Source organism: Mobula hypostoma, chromosome 13, assembly GCF_963921235.1.
Source record: "Mobula hypostoma chromosome 13, sMobHyp1.1, whole genome shotgun sequence".
NCBI lineage: Eukaryota > Metazoa > Chordata > Chondrichthyes > Myliobatiformes > Myliobatidae > Mobula > Mobula hypostoma.
The window spans coordinates 83129203-83152782 of NC_086109.1; the positions used below are offsets into that span (position 1 = coordinate 83129203).

General features: G+C 43.7%; 1 protein-coding gene across 4 annotated transcripts; it reads right to left on the bottom strand.

Annotated features, from left to right (window-relative positions):
• LOC134355737 (UDP-glucuronosyltransferase 2C1-like) lies at positions 1-11236 on the bottom strand. Of its 4 annotated transcripts, none has more exons than XM_063066076.1 (3): positions 11139-11236; positions 6922-7054; positions 1-2998 (listed from the first exon to the last, which is right to left on the bottom strand). In XM_063066076.1, the coding sequence occupies exon 3, from the start codon at positions 2970-2972 to the stop codon at positions 1359-1361; it is 1614 nt and encodes a 537-aa protein (XP_062922146.1). In that variant the 5' UTR covers positions 2973-2998; positions 6922-7054; positions 11139-11236; the 3' UTR covers positions 1-1358. The 4 variants fall into 4 exon arrangements, with proteins under 4 accessions (XP_062922146.1, XP_062922147.1, XP_062922148.1 ...); XM_063066077.1 differs by having other exon boundaries at positions 11128-11195; XM_063066078.1 differs by lacking the exon at positions 11139-11236 and adding an exon at positions 8576-8724.
• Between the last annotated feature and the right edge of the window lie 12344 nt (positions 11237-23580).

Below are 23580 nucleotides of genomic sequence, written 5' to 3' on the forward strand. Positions count from 1 at the left end.
GTAAGTATATTTCATGATCATACACAATCACATTCCCTTTTGCAGTTTCTGCTGCAGATCGTGTTGACAATATGGCCTTTATGATTATTTCTCTGCAGATCTTAGAATAGGCTTATTAATATTGTTTTTATTGAAGAAATTATTCCATGCACACATGTTGTTGTCACTGAGGAAAAATTACACAGCACAACATTTTTGCACACATTGGTCATTACCACTTGAAGGGAACATTGCAGGATGTACCTAATAAAGTTGCAACTATGTATATAAATACTAATTATTGTGGGATTGTACACAAAGCACTAAATAATTAAGTGATAAAAATAGATTAGATATCAGACAAACAAAGCAAAAGCTCTAGACAAGTTACATTTTGGGGTATCACATCTTAGAGCAAATATAACCACAATTAAGGAGTGATAGGATAAAATATATGGACAATTTACATCACCTAGGCCTGTGTTCAATTGAACCTTGACATTACAATAAAGTATAGATTCAAAAGGATATAAGATGGAGGAGGGGTATACCAGTGTAAGCATTTTGCATGTTACAGATTTAGGATATTTGCAACTCTTTCCACTCAAGTTACTTCAGCGACTTAGTCTAGAGCAGGATTCCAAACTGGGGTCCGCAGAACCCCTGTTTAAAGGTATCGTTCCACAGCATAAAAAGGTTTGGGAACCCCTGGTCTGGAGGGATAATTGGTTGATGAACATTGATAGATTGTCGTTGAGCAAACATGTTAAGGTTAATGCATACAATACATTAATGGAATCTGAGTGACTCAACAGGTTTAGGGAACTGTGTGGCTCATTCCTCTTCAGATCACTTGATATTGCTGCCTATTTGTCTGCAGATGATATGTGTAAATGCATTTTTCCTGCACATTGAAAACTACTTGTTCTGTCCTGCAATCAGCATCAAAGATACATTTGACACTGAATATTGACCTTTCTTGCATAATTTTTAGACCAAAATTTCACTAGGATTCATGAGTGATAAAATTAATTTGACCGACATGAAGAATCATTAAAATCAAATACCTTTCAAAAGAATATTTCTTTATTCATAGATCAGCTGAATTAGTTTGTTTTCTCTTACACCTCTGGTCGCTTTACTCTTTTACATCCCCTATTTTCCCAGTGAAATATGGATCAGCTAGTTACAATTCTTTTATGCATATCAAAGCACAAAGTCTATTATATAATGTGTCTATTGCTGGTAATTTATTCTCAAAATAGCCTTGCTAAATTCATGAAATCTAGAAAGAAGGTTCCATGCATTAATTTCAGGAAAAAAATCAATTAATTGGAAAGAGCATAAAACACCATATCCCAACACAAGATAATGTAACCTCACTCAGTCTTTTGCTTTCTTCTATATGTAATACAAAAAAGTTTCTTCAGTGCTACAACCACCAGCAGTGTGAGCATGAAGAACATGGACAACAGAAAAACCATCACATCCACACAATAGTAAGTGTACCAGGGCAGCTGGTAGGATTCAGATTGCAAATGCCCTGCTCCTTTGTGTCGGGCAACATACTCAATCCAGAAAATAGCTCTCTCCATTGGCGACTCTGGTTGGTCCCGGTGGAGAGCAGAGAGTTTCTTCATGTTATCCCGGTAAAATGTGCCGTTTATCACCTCATTAAGTGCCTGCAAGAGATCTGTTGAATGCATAGTTGCAACATTAAGCATCTTTGCTGCACCTCGGGATTCAAGTCGGACTACATTGTCAAACTGGTCAAAAATAAGAGGCATGCCAATCACTGGTACCCCATGGTAGATGGCCTCAGAAATACCATTGGTACCACCATGAGAAATGAAGACTCGTGTGTTGGGGTGTCCCAGAAGGTCGTTCTGAGGGATCCATTTTGTCAGTAGTGTATTATTACCTATATTGGGAAGGATTTCTCCATCATATCTCCAAATAACCTTCTGGGGTACTTGAGCGAATGCCTCAGCTATTTCCATTGCAATCTGCTTTGGTAAGGAATCAATAAGGGATCCTAATGACATGACAATAAGTCCATGCTTCCCTGAGCTTTGAACAAATTCTTCAAACTCTGCCGCTAGTGGTCGGGCTGGTTTACACTGGAAGCCTCCAATGTACACAATATTTGGCATGGTGGGTCTTGGGAATTCAAATACAAAATCGACTCTCATCAGCAACACATCAGCCCTCAAGAGAAGTGTTTGGATGTCTGTGTCTGGTCCCAGATGTCGATGACAGATTTCATTATAAATTGGGTATATAAATAATTTTGCGGTGACTAGCTGAATAAGATATTGCACAATGTTTTCTGTTCTCTGGAGAAAATTCATTTTATCTGTGAGGTGTGTGTCTGGACATGGGACGTAAGAAAGTGACAATGGGGCAAAATGAGAATGAGCTTCTCCAATAATATGCCATCGAACATTATACACCATCGGGACTTTTAAATAATAGGCAAGCATTGGACCAGCAACTAAAACAGGATCTGTAAGCAATACCTCAAAATTTGCATTCTTAAGTTGGTTTAACAAGCTTTTGTTTTCAAATATTGCACTGGTTTTATTCTGAAACAAGCTATGTAAATAATACCTGAAAACATTTGAATATAACTGCAACTTAATTTTGCCCCATGTTGTCCAACCATTCTGGAAGATTTCCAATGAATTTTGCACAAGCAATTTAATCAGCTTGATAGGACTAGATTGTTCAATGTATTTTTCTTTTACAGTCGTTATGAATTCAAAGAGATCGGGTCTTTCTTTTATATAGAAATTTGATGAGTAAGAAAGCACTGTGATATTGTGTCCATGCTCTTTTAGTTTTTCTATTAGTATCTCCATATTGATCCAATGACTTCCATCCACGGGCACAACCAATATTTTAGCCCCTTGTGTGACTGGACAAGGCAGCATGATGAAAATGCTAAAAGCACATGCAATCTGCAATCTGCCTTTCCATCCAGGACTATCCATCTTGAAAATAGCTGATCACTCCGATCCTGTTGGAGAATTAATTAGAAATGTTGGTAAGCATAATAATAAATAGGCAACAAAAATATTTTATATGTAGTTGTGTGTTTTCTTGTCGCCACTTTAACTCTACTCACTGTATGGACACTCCCGGTTGTAGCTGAATTTGAACGACATACAACATACAAATATAATTTGGAAGCAGAACTCAGCTGCACAACTAGGTCACATTTCTGGTTCAAGGGTGACAAGTTACAACAGGGATAGTGAGCAACAGTTTCTTTTCTTGAGTTCAAAGAGCAAGACTTTGCATTGCAAATACCAGAGTAAAGCCTGATTTATACTTGTTCGTACGGGCTACGCTGTAGACCTGATTTACACTTCTGCGATGCCCTACGCCGTAGCGAGCATGCATTGTTGTGTCTGCATCGCTCTGCAATTCACCGCCAAAACGCTAGTTGTCGGTGGGGTTTCTATGCAGCTGTGCTGAGTTTCTTCGTGAGAGACATGGACGAGGAAATACATCTTCCACCACAAAGACCTGAGATTCCCACTGTGACATTTTCTGGTTTTGGATATCTTGTACTGTTTGTTCATTTCATCCTCTCAAGGTGAGAATGGGGGAACATCTGAGTTATACAACCCGTAACATTAAAACATAGGTAGCTATTGTAGGACAGGCCATATTTTGAAGTGTGTGCTGAATTTATGGCGATATGGTTAAACCACAAAGATAAGGAAGCTGTAAATTTGAGCTTCATCGATATACACTCAGAGATCACTTTGTTAGGTACACCTATATACCTGCTCTTTAATACAAATATCGAATCCAGCTTAAGGCGATGTGGCTGAGGGTGAGCAACGACTTCATGGTGGTTTTCAAAGTAAGAAATAAAACTAAATATTTTCTTTATAACATATTTCCTATAAATATTCATGGTACACGGTCACTGCAAACAACGAGAAAGCAAGGCTGAGTTGAGGGTCGAAGTGTGCATACAGGAGCAAGGACAAGGCACGTTCAGACAGAGTCAGAGTCGAAGCAAGCGGAGTGGAGGAGACTCAGAGCCCTTGCACCTAAACCGGTAGTGAGAGATTTGCTCGATCTAAGCATCGGACTAATTTGGAAATATTGGGCATGGGCTGAAGTATGGCGGGTAGAGGGAGGAGGAAGCAGCGGGGGGCGGGGTCTAGGCCCAGAGTGTATCGATGCAGCTGGTCCCAGACTTTGAGAGAGGAATGAACCGATCTTCGGAGGATTTAAATGCCAGGCCAGATGATTAATAGGGCAGGGTGTCAGGACTGGAGGCAAGGACGGGCCAGTTCTGCTGGCCGCTCTGCAACGTTGACTCCACTCTTTGCTGAACTGAGGCTGAGGCTGTGGGCCTGCTCCGGCCCGTCTGGGCTCCATGACTGAGGCTGTGACAGACATCCCACCTCTCCTGGAAGTTCCGGGAGTCTCCCGCATATCGATAGTGGCTCCCTGACGCCCGGAAATTATATACAATATCCCGGAAATAGATTTTTTTGAGAGGGAGAGCAAGCATCCTGATTGGTCTTTCTTTGTGCTAAGAGAGGAAACGATATGACTTGGCGATATGAATCAGCTGCACTTTTCCTCATTCCCTGTCATGTACTTTTGAATTTTAACGCACGTGAGGTCATCAGTGACCCAAGACATGCAAAGGAATGGGTCCGTGACCCATTTGTGAATGTCCCAGGTGCATCATCCATGTCAGTGCGGGAAAAAGGTCCACTCCTGGAGCTTGCAAATTATAATGGGCTGAAAAGTATGCTAGACATAACATCTCTGCCGGCATTCTGGATCAAAGTCAAGGCTGAATATCCTGAGACAGCCACGAAAGCACTGAAAATGTTGCTTCCATTTCCAACATATTTTTGCGAAGCGGAGTTTTCTGCACTGGATGCAACGAAACAAAATCGCGGAATAGACTGGACATGAGGAACCTGCTTTGAGTATCGCTGTCTCCCACCACCCCTCGATGGGACCATGCTGTTGCAGGAAAACAAACCCAGGGCTCCCACGGATTCAGCGATATTGGTATGTTGCAATGATTTTATATGTTCATATGAGGAAAATATGTGCTGTGTGTTTAATATCCAAACGTTACTTAAAAAGTTATGATGCTATTGACTTATAAGTGACTTATAATTCAGTGGTCCCCAGCCTCCGGGCCACGAAGAATACAGCAGTGGCCGGAACGCAGCCAGCACATCTTTAAGAAAAAAGCCAAAATCAATAAGCTAATTAGTAGGTGCCAACTGGCACGTAAATGTCGGCCCAGATCAGAGGCAACAATCAATTAGCTTGTTTATTTCGGCTTTTTCTTAAAGATGTGCTGGGTGCGTTCCGGCCACCGCTGTACCTCTGCATTCTTCGAGGCCCAGAGGTTTGTGACCACTTTTATAATTGACCTATCACTACATTCATGCAAGGAAAATGTGCGCTGTGTGTTTAATATTAAATTCATTAGATCGAGGTCCCCAACCTTTTTTGCAGTGTGGACCGGTTTAATATTGACAATATTCTTGCGGACCGGCCGACCCGGGGGAGTGGGGTGGAGTAGGGTTGCCAACGGACAAGAGTAGCAGTCAAATACACTGTGTTTACCCCGAGAAAGACTACAATGACCATGAAGCCTTGTGCGGGCGCCAGTGCGCATGTGTGACCAGTGCATGCGCCTGCCGATTTTTTTCCTGCAAATCGTTTTTGGCGATTCTGTTTGCGGGGGGGTGGTGGTGATGTTAAACACGACTGGAATATCGGTAATCAGTGGCTAATACACTCAGTTTCGTTTCTAAAACTGTTTATCTAACGAATTTAATATTAAACACACAGCGCATAATTTCCTCGCATGAATATAGTGATAAGTTAATTATCAGGGGAGGACAGGGGAGCTTGAAGTAAATGTTGAACGAACTGCCAGTAGAAGTGGTAGAGGCAGGTTCAAGATTATCACTGAAAGAAAAATTGGATAGGTATATGGACAGGAAAGGAATGGAGGGTTATGGGCTGAATGCAGGTCGGTGGGACTAGGTGAGAGTAGCGTTCCGCACGGACTAGAAGGGCCGGGATGGCCTGTTTCCGTGCTGTAATTGTTATATGGTTATTTAAGTAAGTCAATAGCATCATAACATTTTAAGTAACGTTTGGATATTAAACACACAGCACATATTTTCCCGTATGAACATATAAAATCATTGTGACACACCAATATCGCTGAATCAGTGGGAGCCCTCAGCTTGTTTTCCTGCAACAAGACGGTCCCATCGAGGGGTGATGGGTGACAGCGATACTGTACTCGAAGGGGGTTCCTCATGTCCAGTCTATTCCGCAATTTAGTTTTCTTTGCATTAATTGCAGAAAACTCCGCTTCGTAGAAAATGTTGTAAGCAACGTTTTCAGTGCTTTTGTGCCTATCTCAGAATATTTAGCCCTGACTTTGATTCGGAATGCCAGCAGAGATGTTATGTCAAACATACTTTTCAGCCCGCCGTCATTTACAAGCTCGAGGAGTTGATCTTCTTCCCACGCTGACATGGATGACGCGTGCGTAGTGACCTCGCGTGCGTTCAAGCTCAACAGTGGCCGTGACAGGGAATGAGGAAAGGTGCAGCTGACTCATATCGCCAAATCATATCGTTTCCTCACGGCCCGGTAGTGCATGCTTTGTGGCCCGGTGGTTGGGGACCGCTGCATTAGATAAACATCTGCAGAATTCCTGTTGTTTACGTTTTTAAATTCACTACTGCGAAGCCTCTTCCGGTGATGCCTACACCGAAGAAGTTTAGATCCTCTCTTCGACGGGAGTTCAGTGAAACCATCTCTCACTGCTCCCCATGAGTAATTTCTTCGGCTCTTCAACTTTTCAACCACATTTTGCATTTTGGATTTCCCCCTCCCCCTCCCAATTTCAAATCTCTTACTCACTCTTCCTTCAGTCAGTCTCGGCCTGAAACGTTGACTGCACCTCTTCCTAGAGATGCTGCCTGGCCTGCTGCGTTCACCAGCAACTTTGATGTGCGTTGCTTGAATTTACAGCATCCGCAGAATTCCTGTTGTTCTAGAAACAAAATTGAGTGTATTAGCCACTTACAAGTGACTTATACTTGACTTATATTCTGGTTGCGTTTAACACCCACCACCCACCTCCAGGTCGGCCAGTCTGCAAGAATATTGGTGCAAAAAAGGTTGGGGACCCCTGATTTAAACTAGCTGGCTAGCTGCCAAGGAGCTACGCTATTGATGTCCTATGTGATGATGCCAAACTCCCTGTAGATTTGCTTAAAGTTGTAATAGAATAAACATAAGTACATATTTTAATGTCACATTTGTGCATACACCCAACTTGGTTTATAGATTAGACAAAATCACTAACCAAATTATTACATACACCTTTGGAGGTCGGCGGGGTGGAGGTGGAGATATGGGGTCACGGGGGGCGGGGGTGCTACCTCCCTGAAATGAGTTTCTGCAGGGTGGGACGTCTGCTGTGGGCCTGCTCCGGTCGGTCTGGGCTCCATGTCTGAGGCTGTGGGCCTGCTCCGGTTGGTCTTGGCTCCATGTCTGAGGACTGAATTTCATTCTAAATGCTTTTTGCTTACTTTCATTGCTTGCACCTAATAAAGTGGCCGCTGCATGCCTAACTTTAACTATTGCTGAGAGGAGAGGATGGGATAACTTTGCCAGAAAGTATCACTGAAGCATAACAATTATTGCTGCTGATGAATTACCTCAGCGCACCATGTCAATGTTGTATATGTGGTCATGTGGATTTGGTGAGACACAAAAACTGTCCCTTGGTTTAAGCCTGAAACTAGAACTTACTTTCTCATTCCACAGACAATCAGGGCTATACATTCTAGTGTTTGATTATGTTACCTGGCCTGCAATGAAATTATCATGATTCAAACATGTTCAAGTTTAATTGTGATTTCACCACGAATGAATACCCATGAATACAGTCAAACAAAACTGCATTATTCCAGGGCCAAGATGCGACTCACATTACCAACAGTCACACACAGCACAAGGCACACATTATACATATAATTATGATAATAGTAAAATAGAGTCTCACACAAATAAAAGACCCTGAGTCAAGGAAGACGTTAGGTGGTCATCGCAACGTAAATGCAAGAGTTTCGGCAGATGCTGGAAATCCAGAGTAAAGGCTGATTTATACTTGTGCACAAATGTACGCCGTCGGCCGCGAACCCTAAGCTGTAACCTAACACGCACCTCTCCCATAATGTAACTACACGTCGCAGCGACGCAGACCGAAACAACTGTGATTGGGTCCACTTGGTAGCATCGCATTTCCTCCTACGCTGCAATAGCTTCCCATTGGGCGACTGAAGGGCAGGGAAGGAACTCTGGCTGCAATGGTTTCCATAAAGCTTTACAGACCTCCGAAATTATGGAGGACCCTGTGCTTGATGCCAGTTTGTAGCTAGCTGCTACAGCCTGTTGACTTCCACCTGAAGCTAAAACTCGAATGGTGATTGACAGTCTCTGAGTATACTGTGCGTACACCGATGCAAAATAAATGGTTGGAGACGATGAACCAAATCGTCAAATCTACCTGCCGACATCGGAAAATATTTGAAATGCATTTCCTTGTCCATGTCTCTCAGTGGCCGGAGAAGCACAGAAAATTCACCCTCCTTCAGTTTCAGTCGCCGTTGTTTGAAGTTTTGAGTTTCTTCATGTTGAGTTTCAACACTAAGAAACGCAACACAGTGGCACAGAAACCACACTGCCAACTAGCGTTTCGGCGGCGAATTGCAGCGCGACGCAGACACACCACCACACAAGTATAAATGCTCACAACGGCATAGCCCACTTGCGTAGGCTACGGCGCAAGCTAGTACGGACAAGTATAAATCAGCCTTAACACACACAAAATGCTGAAGGAACTCATCAGATCAAGTAACATCCATGGAGAGGAATAAAGAGTCAATGTTTCGGTCACGACTCTTCATCAGGACTGTTGAAGCATTTCCTCACCACTTAATGCACAGTTTAGGACACCTTTATTTTGACACTTGTTATTCCTGCTGTTTGGATAATATGCGAAACATGTTTCTCAGTGTACCTATTGCATGCGACAATGACAATAATAAACCAATTCACCAATTTAAATTGATCAGAATGGTGCAAAGTTTGAACAGAGTTAGTCATAGAATAAGTAGAAAAAGATCGCTACTGATAGGCGAGATTGAAACAAGATTTCAATTACACTTCACATTCTCTGGATCTCTGCAATGATTTCAAGCTCCCTGGCCCCCATCATTTTATTTTCACTATGGATGTCCAGTCACTATACACCTCTGTCCCCCACCAGGAAGGCCTCAAAACTCTCCATTTCTTTCTGAACACCAGACCCAACCAGTTCCCCTCCACCACCATTCACCTCTGTCTAGTGGATCTTGTCCTCACTCTCAATAATTTCTCCTGTGTCTCCTCCCACTTCCTTCAAACAAAATGTGTAGCCATTGGCACCTGCATGGGTCCCAGCTATGCCTGCCTTTTTGTTGGCTACGTGGAACAGTCGATGTTCCAAGCTTACACTAGTATCCGTCCCCCTCTTTTCCTAAGCTGCATTGACAACTCAGTTGGTGCTGCCTCCTGCAGCCATTTGAAGCTCGTCAACTTCACTAACTTTGCCTCCAACTTCCACCCTGCTCTCAGGTTTACCTGGTCCATTTCCAACACCTCCCTCTCCTTTCTCGATCTCTTTGACTCTATGTCTGGAGACAGCTTATCTACTGATGTCTATCATAAACCCACGGACTCTCACAGCTACCTAGACTATACCTCTTCCCACTCTGTTACTTGTAAAAACACCATCCCCTTCTCTCAATTCCTCCATCTCCTTTGCATCTGCTCTCAGGATGAGGCTTTTCATTCCAGAATGAAGGAGATGTCCTCCTTTTTCAAAGAAAGGGGAATCCCATCTTCCACCATCAATGCTGCCCTCAACAGCATCACTTCCATTTCACACACATCTGCTCTCACTCAATCTTCCCGCCACCCTACCAGGGACAAGGTTCCTCTTGTCCTCACCTACCACCCCACCAAATTCCGCCACCTCCAACAGGATCTCCCCACCAAGCATATCTTCGCCAAGCACCTACGCTCCGTCCGCCAGAAGAAGCCGGATCTCCCAACAACTGTTCATTTTAATTTTACTTCCCATTCGCATTCTGACATGTCAGTCCATGGCCTCCTCTACTGATGCAATGAGGCCACACTCAGGTTTAAGGAACGATACCTTACATACCGTCTGGTTAGCCTCCAACCTGATGTCATGAACATTGATTTCTCAAACTTCTGGTATTGCCCTCCCCTCTTCTTCAACATTCCCCTCTCTCACCTTATCTCCTTGTCTGCCATCGCCTCCCTCTGGTGCTCCCCTCCCCTTTCTTTCTTCCATAGCTTTCTGTCCTCTTCCTGAATCTCTTTCACTAATCAAATTCCCAGCTCCTTATTTCACTCCTCCCCATCCCGGTTTCACCTATCTCCTTGTGTTCATCCCTCCCCTCAACTCACCTTTTAAATCTAGTCCTCATCTTTTTTTTTCCCTCCAGTCTCTCAGCCTGAAATGTCGACTGTACCCTATTCCACAGATGCTGCCTGGCCGGCTGAGTTCCTCCAGCATTTTGTGTGTTGCTCGGATTTCCGGCATCTGCAGATTTTCTCTTGTTTGTGTTCGAAACAAGATTTATTTATTTAGAGATTCAGCGTGGAATAAGATGTTCTGGCCCAGCAACCCACCTATTTAACTAAATTGTCCTAATCATAGGACAATTTACAACGATCAATTAACCAACTAATCTTTGAACTATGGAGGAAACCCACACAGTCATGGGGAAAGTGTTCAAACTCCTCTGTTAATATCATACAATCTAAAAAGAGGTTCAGGGGAACCATTTCTGACATTGGGTTGGCGAATGCTACCTTCCACTGCACAGCATAAAAAAAAAGTCAGCTTCTACTTTCAATTCCTACTTTCTTAAAATACAATCTGTAAAGCATTCACAGACAAATGCACAGGCAAGTTTTAGAACTCAAGATTATCTGTTATCATTATCTGAAAGTGCAAGGTAGTTTACATAATATGCTACCTTTTACCTTTTACTTACTGTGCGGTTGAAAGTAATAGCTTCAAGGTTGCTGTGACTTCAGCGAAGGAAAAGTGTATGGCACTTTTCTACTGGAGGCACCAAAGCTCGTCAGCTTCTTTTATCATTATGTTATTCTTTCCGCATTTTTCTATTCGCAATCGTATTATATTTCTGTTTTCAGCAACAAGTTCAGAGGCAGAGTCTTTCTGAGTCATCGCTGTTTTTATTAAACACTTCTTGTTTCAACATTTTCCCCACGACTGCATGGGCTTCCTTACACACACAAAATGCTGGAGGGACTAGGTGGGTCAGTCAACAAATCCTTAGCACAAGAGGTTCTGCAAACACTGAAAATCCAGAGCAAACCATGCAAAATGCTGGAGGAAATCAGCAGGTCAGGCAGCATCTATAGAAAGGAACAAAGAGTTGATGTTTTGGTCCGAGACCCTTCATCAGAACTGGAAAGGAAGGGGAAGGTGGTGCCGGGGGTGGTGGGGAGGGGGCGAATAAGCTCGAAGGTGATAGGTGAGGCAGGTTGGTGAGGGAGGGGAGATGAAGTGAGAAACTGAGAGGTCATCTGTGAAAAAGGGTAAAGGGCTGAAGAAGATGGAATTTGATAAGAGAGGAGAGCAAACAATGGGAGGTAGGGAAGGAGGAGGAGCACCAGAGGGAGTTGATAGGCAGGTAAGGAGAAGAGAAAAGTTAAGAGGGGAACCATAATGGGGAATGGAGGAAGTGGAGAGGGGCATAAATGATCAGAAATTAGATAAGTCAAGGTTCATGCCATCAGGGTGGAGGCTACCCAGACAGAATTCACACCTGAGAATGGCCTGATCTTGCAGTAGAGGAGTCCATGGATGAACATGTATGAATGGGAATGGGGATTGGAATTAAAATAGTTGTCCACCATATAATCCTGCTTATTACAGACAGAGCAAAGATGCTCAACAAAGCAGTCCCCCATTGACACTGGGGTCTCACTGATGTAGAGGAAGCTGCATCGGGATCACCTGATACTGTTAAAGTGTTGCCTCGCCTGGAAAGACTGTTTAGGGCCCTGAATGGAGGTGAGGAAGGAGGTGAACGGGCAGGTGTAACCCTTCTCCTCTTGCAGGGATAAGTGCCAGGAGAGGGATCGGTGAGGAGGAACAAGTGGACAAGGGAATCACGGAGCAAGCGACCCCAGCAGAATGTGGAGATTGGGATAGGTAAAGATGTGTTTGGTGGTAGAACCTCATTGAAGATGGTGGAAATAAATGCTCCTCTCCTGTCAGATTCCTTCTTCTTCAGCCCTTTACCCTTTCCACCTGTGAGGGGATCCAGGAGTGCCCCTATTAACTGTTTGAAGAGAGACAGAGACAGACATTCATCATTGATGGTTTGTTTGGAAAGGAGAGAGTGACAAAGATTAACGGTTGGACTGTCACTTTAAGGCATTGGAAGTAACTTTGGATTTTTACTGAGTTTGGAGTTGGAGACAGCACCGAGCAGCTCGTAAGTTGCTATGGTGACCGAAGGCGGTGTTATTTAATGGACACTTGATGTTATGATTTTCAGCAGGTTGTTGATATTTCTTCAAGGACTTGTTGCCTGCTTGTGCATTTTCTTCACAGACAAAGGAAGGAGGGACTCTTTGAATGACAGGTGATGCTCAGCACAGAGAAATAAATGGGAGGTCAGATGATACAGACCTCAGACACATGATCTGGACACTGAATGAGCATCGTTGTGCCCGCAGAGAAAGAGGGTTTTGGAGGATCGATCAGGTGGATCGATCCAAATTGCTATTCCACCGCTGAAGAAGGGGTTGACTGGTGGGGAGTTGTCTATGTGTCCACCCTTGCCGGGGTGATACCTCCACCACAGGAAAACCAGTCCCCCTAGTTAAAGTCACAGTCAGTGACTTGTAAAGGATTTCGGAGGGTGACGAGAAGATCGACGGCATCAGCTCACCTGAAAACTCAACTCACTCTCTCTCTCTCTCTCTCTCTCTCTCTCTCTCTCTCTCTCTCTCTCTATCTCTCTCTCTCTCTATCTCTCTCTCTCCCCGTCGCTATTCAACTAAATGCCATGAACTGAACTGAACTTTACTCAACATCATAAGACTGTATCTTTTTAACCCTAGACTTAAAGAAGCTTGGTTTTCATACATATATTTCCACACTTACTGATTTACATACTTTATAATCATTGCTAACCTGTGTGATTTATTTACATCCATATTACTGTATTGCGTAGTTACTAATAAATATTAGCAGTTTATAGCAATACTGGACTCCAAAGTGTTTTCCATCTCTGCTGGTTCTTTATTCCCGTCACGGGGTACGTGACACACCCATCACCGCCTAGCTTCTCACTTCATGCCCCTCCTATCCACCCACTTTTTCCCTCACCTGGTTTCACCTATCACTGCCTTCCCCTCCCCCCAGAAACTTAGAAACATAGAAACATAGAAAACCTACAGCACAATACTGTGCCATGTACTTGCTTTAGAAATTACCTAGGGTTACCCATAGCTCTCTATTTTACTAAGCTCCATGTTCCTATCCAGGAGTCTGTTAAAAGACGCTATCATATCTGCCACCATTACCATTTTCGGCAGCCCATTCCAAGCATTCATCACCACTCTGCCTAAAAAATTTACCCCTGACATCTCCTCTGTACCTACTTCCAAGCACCTTAAAACTGTACCCTCTCATGTTAGCCTTTTCAGCCCTGGGAAAAAGCCTCTGACTATCCACATGATCAATGGCTCTCATCGTCTTACACACCTCTATCAGGTCACTTCTCAACCTCCATGGCTCCAAGAAGAAAAGGCCAAGTTCACTCAACCTATTCTCATAAGGCATGCTCCCCAATCCAGGCAACGTCCTTGTAAATCTGCTCTGCACCCTTTCTATGGTTTCCACATGCTTCCTGTAGTGAGGTGACCAGCACTGAGCACAGTACTCCAAGTGGGGTCTGACCAGTGTCCTATACAGCTGTAACATTATCTCTCGGGATTACATTACTTTATTCTGGATTTCTTGCAGGCATTCACAGTAGAACAAAGAGAGTCCATGATGAACTGCACACAAGGACTGTCAATGTGCAAAAGAAGACAAACTGTGCATATAAGCAACAAACAAACAATAAATAAATAATACCGAGAATATAAATTGAAGGGTAAATCTGGAAAATTTTAGGAATCCTGACTGATGAGGCATTGGTTAGGAAAATGAATGAAGCATATATAGCACTTTGGAGATCAGGGACAAGTGAATGTAGTGAAATTTGTTTTTTTGCAGCAGCAGTTCAATGCAATACGTGATTTAAAAACCTATAAATTACAAAAAGAAACATATATATAATTAAATTAAGTAAGTAGTGCAAAAAGAGGTCAAAAATATAGCGAGGAAGTGTGCATGGTGTCATTGTCCATTCTGAAATCTAATGGCAGTGGGGAAGAAGCTGTTCCTTAAAAATTGAGTGTGTGTCTTCAGGCACCTGTACCTCCTTCTTGATGGTAGCAATGAGTGATGGGGTCCTTAATTATGGGTGCCACCTCTTTGAGGCATTGTCTTTTGAAGAAGTCCTTGAAGTTTCACTATTTATTGTTATGTTTATTATTTAGTGTTGCATTTGTTATGTTAGGATTGCACTGCTCCTGAGAAATGCTGTCTCATTCTGCCCTGCAGAGCTGATGTACGGTTAGAATGACAATAAAGTTTTTTGAATCTTTGAATCTTTGAATCTTTGAATCTTGATGCTGGGGTTGCCAGTGTCCATGATAGAGTTGGCTGAGTTTGTAACTTTGCGCAGGTTTCCAATTCTATGCAGTGGCCCTTCCAAACTAGATGGTGATGCAACCAATTAGAATGCTCTCCAAGGCATATCTGTAAAAATTTGCTTGAGTCTTTGGTAACATGCCAAATTTCCCCAAACTACTAATGAAATATAGCCTGTTTGTAATTGCATCAATATGTTGTACCGAGTATAGATCCTTAGAGATGTTGATAGTCATGAACTTGAACCTGCTCACTCTTTCCACTGCTGATGAGAATGGGTGTGTGTGTTCCCTTGACTTCCCCTTCCCGAAGTCCACAATCAATTTGTTGGCCTTACTGCATCGAGTGCAAGATTTCTGTGAAACCACTCAACCAGCTGAGGACTTCTTCAAAAGACAATGCCTCAAAGAGGCTCTCTGAGGAGACACCTCCCTCACCTGCGCACTGATGGCAGCTTGAATGGAGCCAAAACTTCTGCAAATATGTCGCCAAGCTCATCGATCAAACAAAACTTCCAAATAGCCAACCCTGAGCTACCAATATTCCGAAATATGTCTTTCTTACGGCAAATCAAATCAGTGAGGATTGTTCTGGGCAGCCTGCAAGTGTTGCCACACTACTGGCACCAACATAGTATGCCAACAACTCACTAACCCTCACCCATGTCTTTAGAATGTGGGAAAAACCTGGAGAACCTGGAAGAAGCTCATGTGGTCATGGGGAGAACATACAAACTCCTTGCAGGCAGAGGCAGGAGTCAAACCCAGATCTTACAGGTAACATTGTTATAGCTTTACACTAACCACTGCACTACTGTGTCTCCTGAAAATAGGAAAGTAGGCCAAGGAGTGGCAAATCGATTTCAATGCAATTAAGTGTGGCGTGAAGCATTTGGAAAGTCAAACCAGCATAGGACTTGTACTATGTGTTGCAGGGAACTAGCAAGTGCAATTGAGCATGGAGACCTTGGAGTACAAATGCATCATTTGTTGAACGTGGCATCACAGGTAGACAAGGTGATGAAGAAAGCTTTTAGCTTGCTGGCCTTCATCAGTCGAGACACTGAGATTAGGAGTTGGGACAATATGTTGCAGTTGTGTAACTTATTGGTGATGTCACCCCAAAGGACTGTTTTGGCCATCCTGTCAGGCAGGAGGTACATAAGTCTTAATACCATTGGGCAAGAACTACACAAACCTTAGGTCCCACACACAAGTTTCAGGAACAGTTATTACCCTGCAATCTCTGGCTCCTGTGGGCAACTTCAATCACCATTACTCTAAGCTGGTTTTATGACTTACAGATTTACTTTCAATTACTCTTTACAACTTACTGTATGTTCTCAGTATTAATGTTTTTATCTGCATAGTTCACCTCCTTTTGTACATTATTGGTTGTCTGTCTTTGTTCATGCATAGTTTTTGTGAATACTTTTTTCAGGGATTTGAATCTAAGGATATGGTTTAGAGAGAGGGCTGTGGAGGAGTTACAGGTCAAGCTAGTGTCTAGGCCTCTACATCGTACCTCACATTAGAGGGCCAGAGACACGGATGTGTGATGAGAACATTCAGAGTCCAGACTTCTCCTCTATGTTTGAGGACGAGCAATGTGGACATGGGACGAAGGACATTGGAATTAAACATCTGTGTTGCACTCAATGGTCAATGACGTGGATGTGTGACAAAGGATATTCATGTATGACATCTGTCCCAGGTCAGTGGTTCCTAGGATCAGATGTCTGTGCAAGCAGTTGAATTGACAAGATCAGAGCTCAAGGCCTAAGATTCAGAGTCCTGTCATCAGCTAGTCTGGGGATCAATACCAAAGACTGAAGCCCAAAGGGTAACTGGAACTCTGCAAGCTAAAGCCCGATGGATGAAGCTTGGAGCCTGGAGACGGGAGGCCTGGAGAATTGGAGGACTGTCCGTATGTGTGGGTGGGAGGGAGGAAAGGGGTTATTCATTTCCACAGATACCGCCTGACCAGCTGAGTTCATCCAACATCTTGTGTGTGCTGTTTTGCTGTTGTTATCCTGTCGCTTGTCATGTTCAGTATTGTTCTGCTGAGCATTGTGAGCATGTTAAGTTGGCACTGGAATGTGTGCCAACACTTGCAAGCTAGCCGCAGCACAGTCTTAGGTTCTGTTGGTTGTCAGTGTAAACAACACATCTCACCATATGTTTCAATATACATGTGATTAATAAATTAATTTGAATCTGAATCTGAGAACGAATCTCAAGATTGGATATAGTAACTAACTAGATAATAAATTTGCTTCGAAAATCTTGAATAAATGGTTATCATTCCTGAGAAAAGAAGCTGCAGCAATGCTGACTTTAATTGGTGCTTGAAATTGGCATTTTTGGGGGAATTCTCTGAACTTAGGTTCCGAAAACTTGTTTGGGTATAAATAGTAGAGCTACTAGGACTTAATGTTTCATTCCCTACGGTAAGTTGGCACTCTCGATGTTGGCAGGGGGTTTGGAGTGGTGACAAGGAGGGAGGGTAGGTACGTCATCGGGGTCATCAGGTGGGCAGCCTCCTTCTTTGACATTTCGTTGATAAGCCCACGACGTCTCCAGTGGGTTCAACAGTGCCACCTGGCATCCCAGATACACCCTCCTCAGTTCCATACCCTCCTGCCTTCGTCTTGCAGCCCAGTTGTTGTCTTTCCTTTTAATCCAAATCCAGTTGCTGCTTTCTTCTGCTGCATTTGACAAGGACTTGATTGCTTGTTGGAGGGAGTGACGCCTCACCCCCATCTTCTCCAATTGACTGGTTGTAGATGTAGCAACGAATCCCTTGCATCCCACTTTTACGGGGAAAATCTTGGTCTTCCAGCCATTCTGGGCAGCTTCAGTTGCCAGTTCAGAGTACTTGGTCTTTTTCCTCTCATAAGCTTCCTCGACACCATCTTCCCATGGTACTGTCAATTCCACAACATATGCCAGCTTGGCTGTTGTGGACCACAGGACCATGTCTGGCTGGAATGTTGTAGCCGCAATGTCTGGGGGAAACACAAGCTTTTTTCCCAAGTCCACATCCATTTTCCAATCCCGCGCAACCTGCAGAATGCTTACATCTTTTGATGTTATATGGTGCTCTGGAGGTTGGCCTGCTGGTACAAATCGTGTAATGTGGACATTTCCTGCTGATGTTTGTGGGAGAGCATTTGTGATGATTCACCTCTGTTCCAAGATTGATGCCAGCTGTCTGAGAACTTGGTTATGCCGCCAAGTGTACCACCCCTGGGTGAGACTCGCGGTGCATCCTGTTAAAATGTGCCTTAAAACTGTTAGTCTTCTAAAATGCAGTGACCAGTCATGAGTTAAATCATTCTGGCGCATCAAATGCAAGCGTGTGACGTGCTTGAAGTTCAGTCTGTTTCTTGTAAAATGCAAATGAGGTCTGTGAAATGTGAACCTCAACGGGCTCCAAAAGCAGGTTTGTATAGTCCAGCTTCACATCTTCAAACTGGTTAAGCAGGGTTTTGCATCTGAAGTTTGGAAAAGCTGATTTTCTCATGCAATTATGTTTTGACTACACCTTGTACTGTTGATTAAAATCACAGCCCATTATGCCAGGCCATTATTTAAGACCTTGCAGGATCAATCTTTTATTATGTTACTTTCACCATGGCAGCTTTGCATTTGAATAATAGTGGACTGATAGAGCTAAGCAACCCACACAGAATGCTGGAGGAACTCAGAAGGTCAGATAGCATCTGTGGAGGGGAATAAATTGTCAACGTTTCTGGCAAGACTCGTCATCAGGACTGGAGAAGAAGGGGGTAGAAGACAGAATGAGAAGGTGGGGGTAAGGAAGGTAGGATGAAGGTAGGACAGTGATAAGTTGAAGAGGTAAAGGGCTGAAGAAGAAGTGATCCAATAACAGAAGACAGTAGACCATGGAAGAAGATGAAGGAGAAGGTAAACTAGAGGGAGGTGATGAGCATGTGAGGAGAAGGGATGAGAGGGTAATGGTGTGGGGGGTGGGTAGGGTAGTAATCACCAGAAGTTAACGAAATTGATATTCATGTCTGCAGGTTGGACAATACCCTGTTCCAAGCTGAGTACGGCCTGATTGTGGCAGTAGAGGAGGCCATGGACAGACATGTCATAATGGGAATGGAAAGTCAAATTGAAATGGTTAGCCACTGGAAGATCCTGCCTTTCACGGCGGACAGAGCAAAGGTGCTCGACAAAGCGGTTCCCCAATCTATATCAGGCCTCAACGTTGTAGAGGAGTTTGCCCTAGCAGCAGCGGATACAATAGATAACTCTGACTGTCTCGCTGGTGAAGTACTCGCTCACTGGAAGAACTTTTTGGGGCCCAGCATGGTGGTGACAGAGGAGGTGCAGCACTTGTCACACTTGCCAAGTGGGAGATCAGTTTTAAGTTTTTTCTTTGATGTACCACAGGGACAACATGAAGTGGGGATAGGCCATTGGTAACACACACAAGATACCGTAAGAACTCAGCAGGTGAGGCAGCACTTACAGAAAGGAATAAAAGGTCAATGTTTCAGGCCAGGACCCTTCATCAGGACCAGAAAGGATGGGGGAAGGACCTGGAATAGGAAGGTGGGGAGAGGGCGAGAAGTGCAAACTGGAAGGTGATAGGTGAAGCCAGGTGAGGAGGAAGGTGGGTGGGTAGGTGGAGGAGGGAGGGATGAAGAGAGAAGCTGGGGGGTGAGTCGTGGAAAAGGTAAAGGGCTGAAGGAGAAAGAATCTGATAGGAGAGGAGAGTGGACCCTGGGAGAAAGGGAAGGGGGTGGGGGGGACACCAGAGGGAGATGATGGACGGATAATAGACAATAGACAATAGGTGCAGGAGTAGGCCATTCGGCCCTTCAAGCCAGCACCACCATTCACTGTGATCATGGCTGATCATCCACAATCAGTATCCAGTTTCTGCCTTATCCCCATAACCTTTGATTTCGCTATCTTTAAGAGCTCTATCCATCTCTTTCTTGAAAGCATCCAGAGACTTGGCCTCCACAACCTTCTGAGTCAGAGCATTCCATATATCCACCACTCTCTGGGTGAAAAAGTTTTTCCTCAACTCCGTTCTAAATGGCCTACCCCTTATTCTTAAACTGTGGCCTCTGGTTCTGGACTCACCCATCAGCAGAAACATGCTTCCTGCCTCCAGCGTGTCCAATCCCTTAATAATCTTACATGTTTCAATAAGATCCCCTCTCAGCCTTCTAAATTCCAGAGTATACAAGCCCAATCGCTCCAATCTTTCGACATATGACAGTCTCGCCATCCTGGGAATTAACCTTGTGAACCTATGCTGCACTCCCTCAATAGCAAGAATATCCTTCCTCAAATTTGGAGACCAAAACTGCACACAGTACTCTAGGTGTGGTCTCACCAGGGCCCTGTACAGCTGCAGAAGGGCCTCTTTGCTCTTATACTCAATTCCCCTTGTTATGAAGGCCAGCATGTCATCAGCTTTCTTCACAGCCTGCTGTACTTGCAAGCTTGTTTTCAGTGACTGATGTACAAGAACACCTAGATCTCGTTGTACTTACCCTTTTCCTAACTTGACTCCGTTTAGATAATAATCTGCCTTCCTGTTCTTACCACCAAAGTGGATAACCTCACATTTATCCACATCAAACTGCATCTGCCATGCATCTGCCCACTCACCCAGCCTGTCCAAGTCACCCTGCATTCTCATAACATCCTCCTCACATTTCACACTGCCACCCAGCTTTGTGTCATCGGCAAATTTGCTAATGTTACTTTTAATTCCCTCATCTAAATCATTTATATTGTAAACAGCTGTGGTCCCAGCACTGAACCCTGCGGTACCCCACTGGTCACCGCCTGCCATTCCGAAAGAGACCCATTAATCGCTACTCATCGTTTTCTGTCAGCCAGCCAATTTTCAGTCTATGTCAGTACTCTGCTCCCCAATACCATGTGACCTAATTTTGCCCACTAACCTCCTATGTGGGACTTTATCAAAGGCTTTCTGAAAGTCCAGGTGCACTACATCCACTGGCTCTCCCTTGTCCATTTTCATAGTTACATCCTCAAAAAATTCCAGAAGATTGGTCAAGCACAATTTCCCCTTCGTAAATCCATGCTGACTCGGACCGATCCTGTTTCTGCTATCCAGATGTGTCGTAATTTCATCTTTTACAATTGACTCCAGCATCTTTCCCACCACCGACGTCAGGCTAACTGGTTTATAATTCCCTGTTTTCTCTCTTCCTCCGTTCTTGAAGAGAGGGACAACATTACCCACCCTCCAATCCACAGGAACTGATCCTGAATCTATAGAACATTGGAAAATGATTACCAATAAGTCCACGATTTCTAAAGCCACCTCCTTAAGTATCCTGGGATGCAGACCATCAGGTCCCGGGGACTTATTAGCCTTCAGACCCAACAGTCTATCCAACACCATTTCCTGCCTAATATAAATTTCCTTCAGTTCATCCATTACCCCAGGTCCTTTGGCCACTATTATATCTGGGAGATTGTTTGTGTCTTCCCTAGTGAAGACAGATCCAAAGTACCTGTTCAACTCGTCTGCCATTTCCTTGTTGCCCATAATAAATTCACCCGTTTCTGTCCCCAAGGGCCCAATTTTGGTCTTAACTATTTTTTTCCTTTTCACATACCTGAAGAAGCTTTTATATTCTTGGCTATGATGGCAGATTAGGAGAACTGAGGGGGTAAGAGAGTAGCTAGAATAAGGAATAGAAAAAGAGAAGGGAGAGGAGAAAGAAATCCATGTTCATGGAATCTATCCAAATGGAATAAGAGGTGTTGCTCCTCCAACTGGGGAATGGCCTGTTCTTGCAGTAGAGGTGGCCACAGACAGACATGTACAAATGGGAATGGGAATTTGAATTAAGATAGTTGGTCACCAGGAAGTCCTGCTTGTTGCAGATGGAGCAAAAGTTCTCAACAAAGTGGTTTCCCAATCTACGTTGGGTCTCACTGATGTAGAGGAGACCACATAGGGATATAGTAGCTAATCCCAACAGACTTGCTGGTGAAGCATTACCTCATCTGGAAGGGGCCCTGAATGGAGGTGAAGCTATCGTTTTAAACAAGTGTGACCGACCTGCGAGAAATCTCGTCGCTGTGGCCTGTACCTGTCGCTGATTGCACTGTCGTATTACAGGAACGATTCTAGCATGGATAAAACAGTGGCTGATTAGCAGGAAGCAAAGAGCGGGAAACAGGGAGCCTTTTCTGTTTAGCTGCCGGTGACCAATGGTGTTCCACAGCGGTCTGTGTTGGGACCAATTCTTTTTACGTTATATGTCAATGATTTTTATGATGGAATTGATGGCTTTGTTGCAAAGTTTGCAGACAATAAAAAGATATGCAGAGGGACAGTTAGTTCTGAGGAAGTAGAGGGGCTCCAGAAGGACTTAGACAGATTAGGAGAATGAGCAAAGAAATAGTAGGTGGAATACAGTGTCAGAAAGTGTATGGTCGTGCACTTTGGTAGAAGAAATGAAATGGTTGACTATTTACTAAATGGAGAGAAATTACAAAAAAACTGAGGCGCAAAGGGAATTGGGAATCTTTGTGCAGGATTCCTTAAAGGTTAATCTGTAGTTGGAGTCTGTGGTAAGGAAGGCAAATGCAATGTTAGCATTCATTTCAAGATGACTAGAACATAAAAGCAAGGGTATAATGTTGGATTGTGAGCAGGTCTGGGTCCCGGATTTTAGAAAGGATGTGCTGAAATTAGGAGGGTTTCAAAGGAGATTCACGAAAATGATACCAGGATTGAATGGCTTGTCATATGATGAGCATTTGATGGCTTTGGGCCTGTTCACCAGATTTCAGAAGAATAACAGGTGACCTAAATGGTGAAAGGTCTTGATAGAGTGGATGCGGAGAAGATGTTTCCTAAGATGGGAGAGTCTAAGACCAGAGGACATGGCTTCAGAATAGAGGGGCGTCCTTTTACAATAGATATTAGAAGGAATTTCTTTAGCTAGAGAGTGGTGAATCTGTGGAATTCGATGCCACACAAAGCTGAGGAGTCCAAGTTGTTATGTACATTTAAGGCAGACGTTCATAGATTCTTGATTGGTCAGGGATGAAGGCAGGAGATTGGAGCTGAAAGGAAAATTGGATCAGCCATGATGAAATGACGGATCTACGCTACCATGGTGCTATCTTACTCGATTTCAGATCCCTGAAAAGTTTGTCTTCTCTGACATCCTGTAATCTTTATGCTTCTTCAGTACTGCCTTCACTGCAGGCCAAAATGTTATCATTGTCCCACTGGTTACCTTGGAGACTGTAACTCATAATTACCAGTTGATTATCTGTACTGAAAGGGTTGAGCTATCAAGCCAAATTGCTTGGGTTGGGTTCCTGTTTCCTTAGAGATTAACCTGCGACCTAATTGAGAATTGTAAAATGATTAAAACTGCTGATAGAACAACACGTTTCTGTGAAAGTGAGTTTGGACCATTAGATATAGGAGCAGAACTAGGCCATATGGCACATCGAGCCTTTTTTGCCCTTCAATCATGGGTAAATTCTTTTCCCTTTGAACTCCATTCACTTGATGTTCCCATGCATCTCCTGCCCTTGTGTTTCTTGGTGCAGGGGGTTGTGGGTTTTGGAGGTACATCAAAGTAACCTGGGAGATAACAGCAGTGCATTTTGCAGTTGATACTGTGTACTGGAAGAAATGAGCAC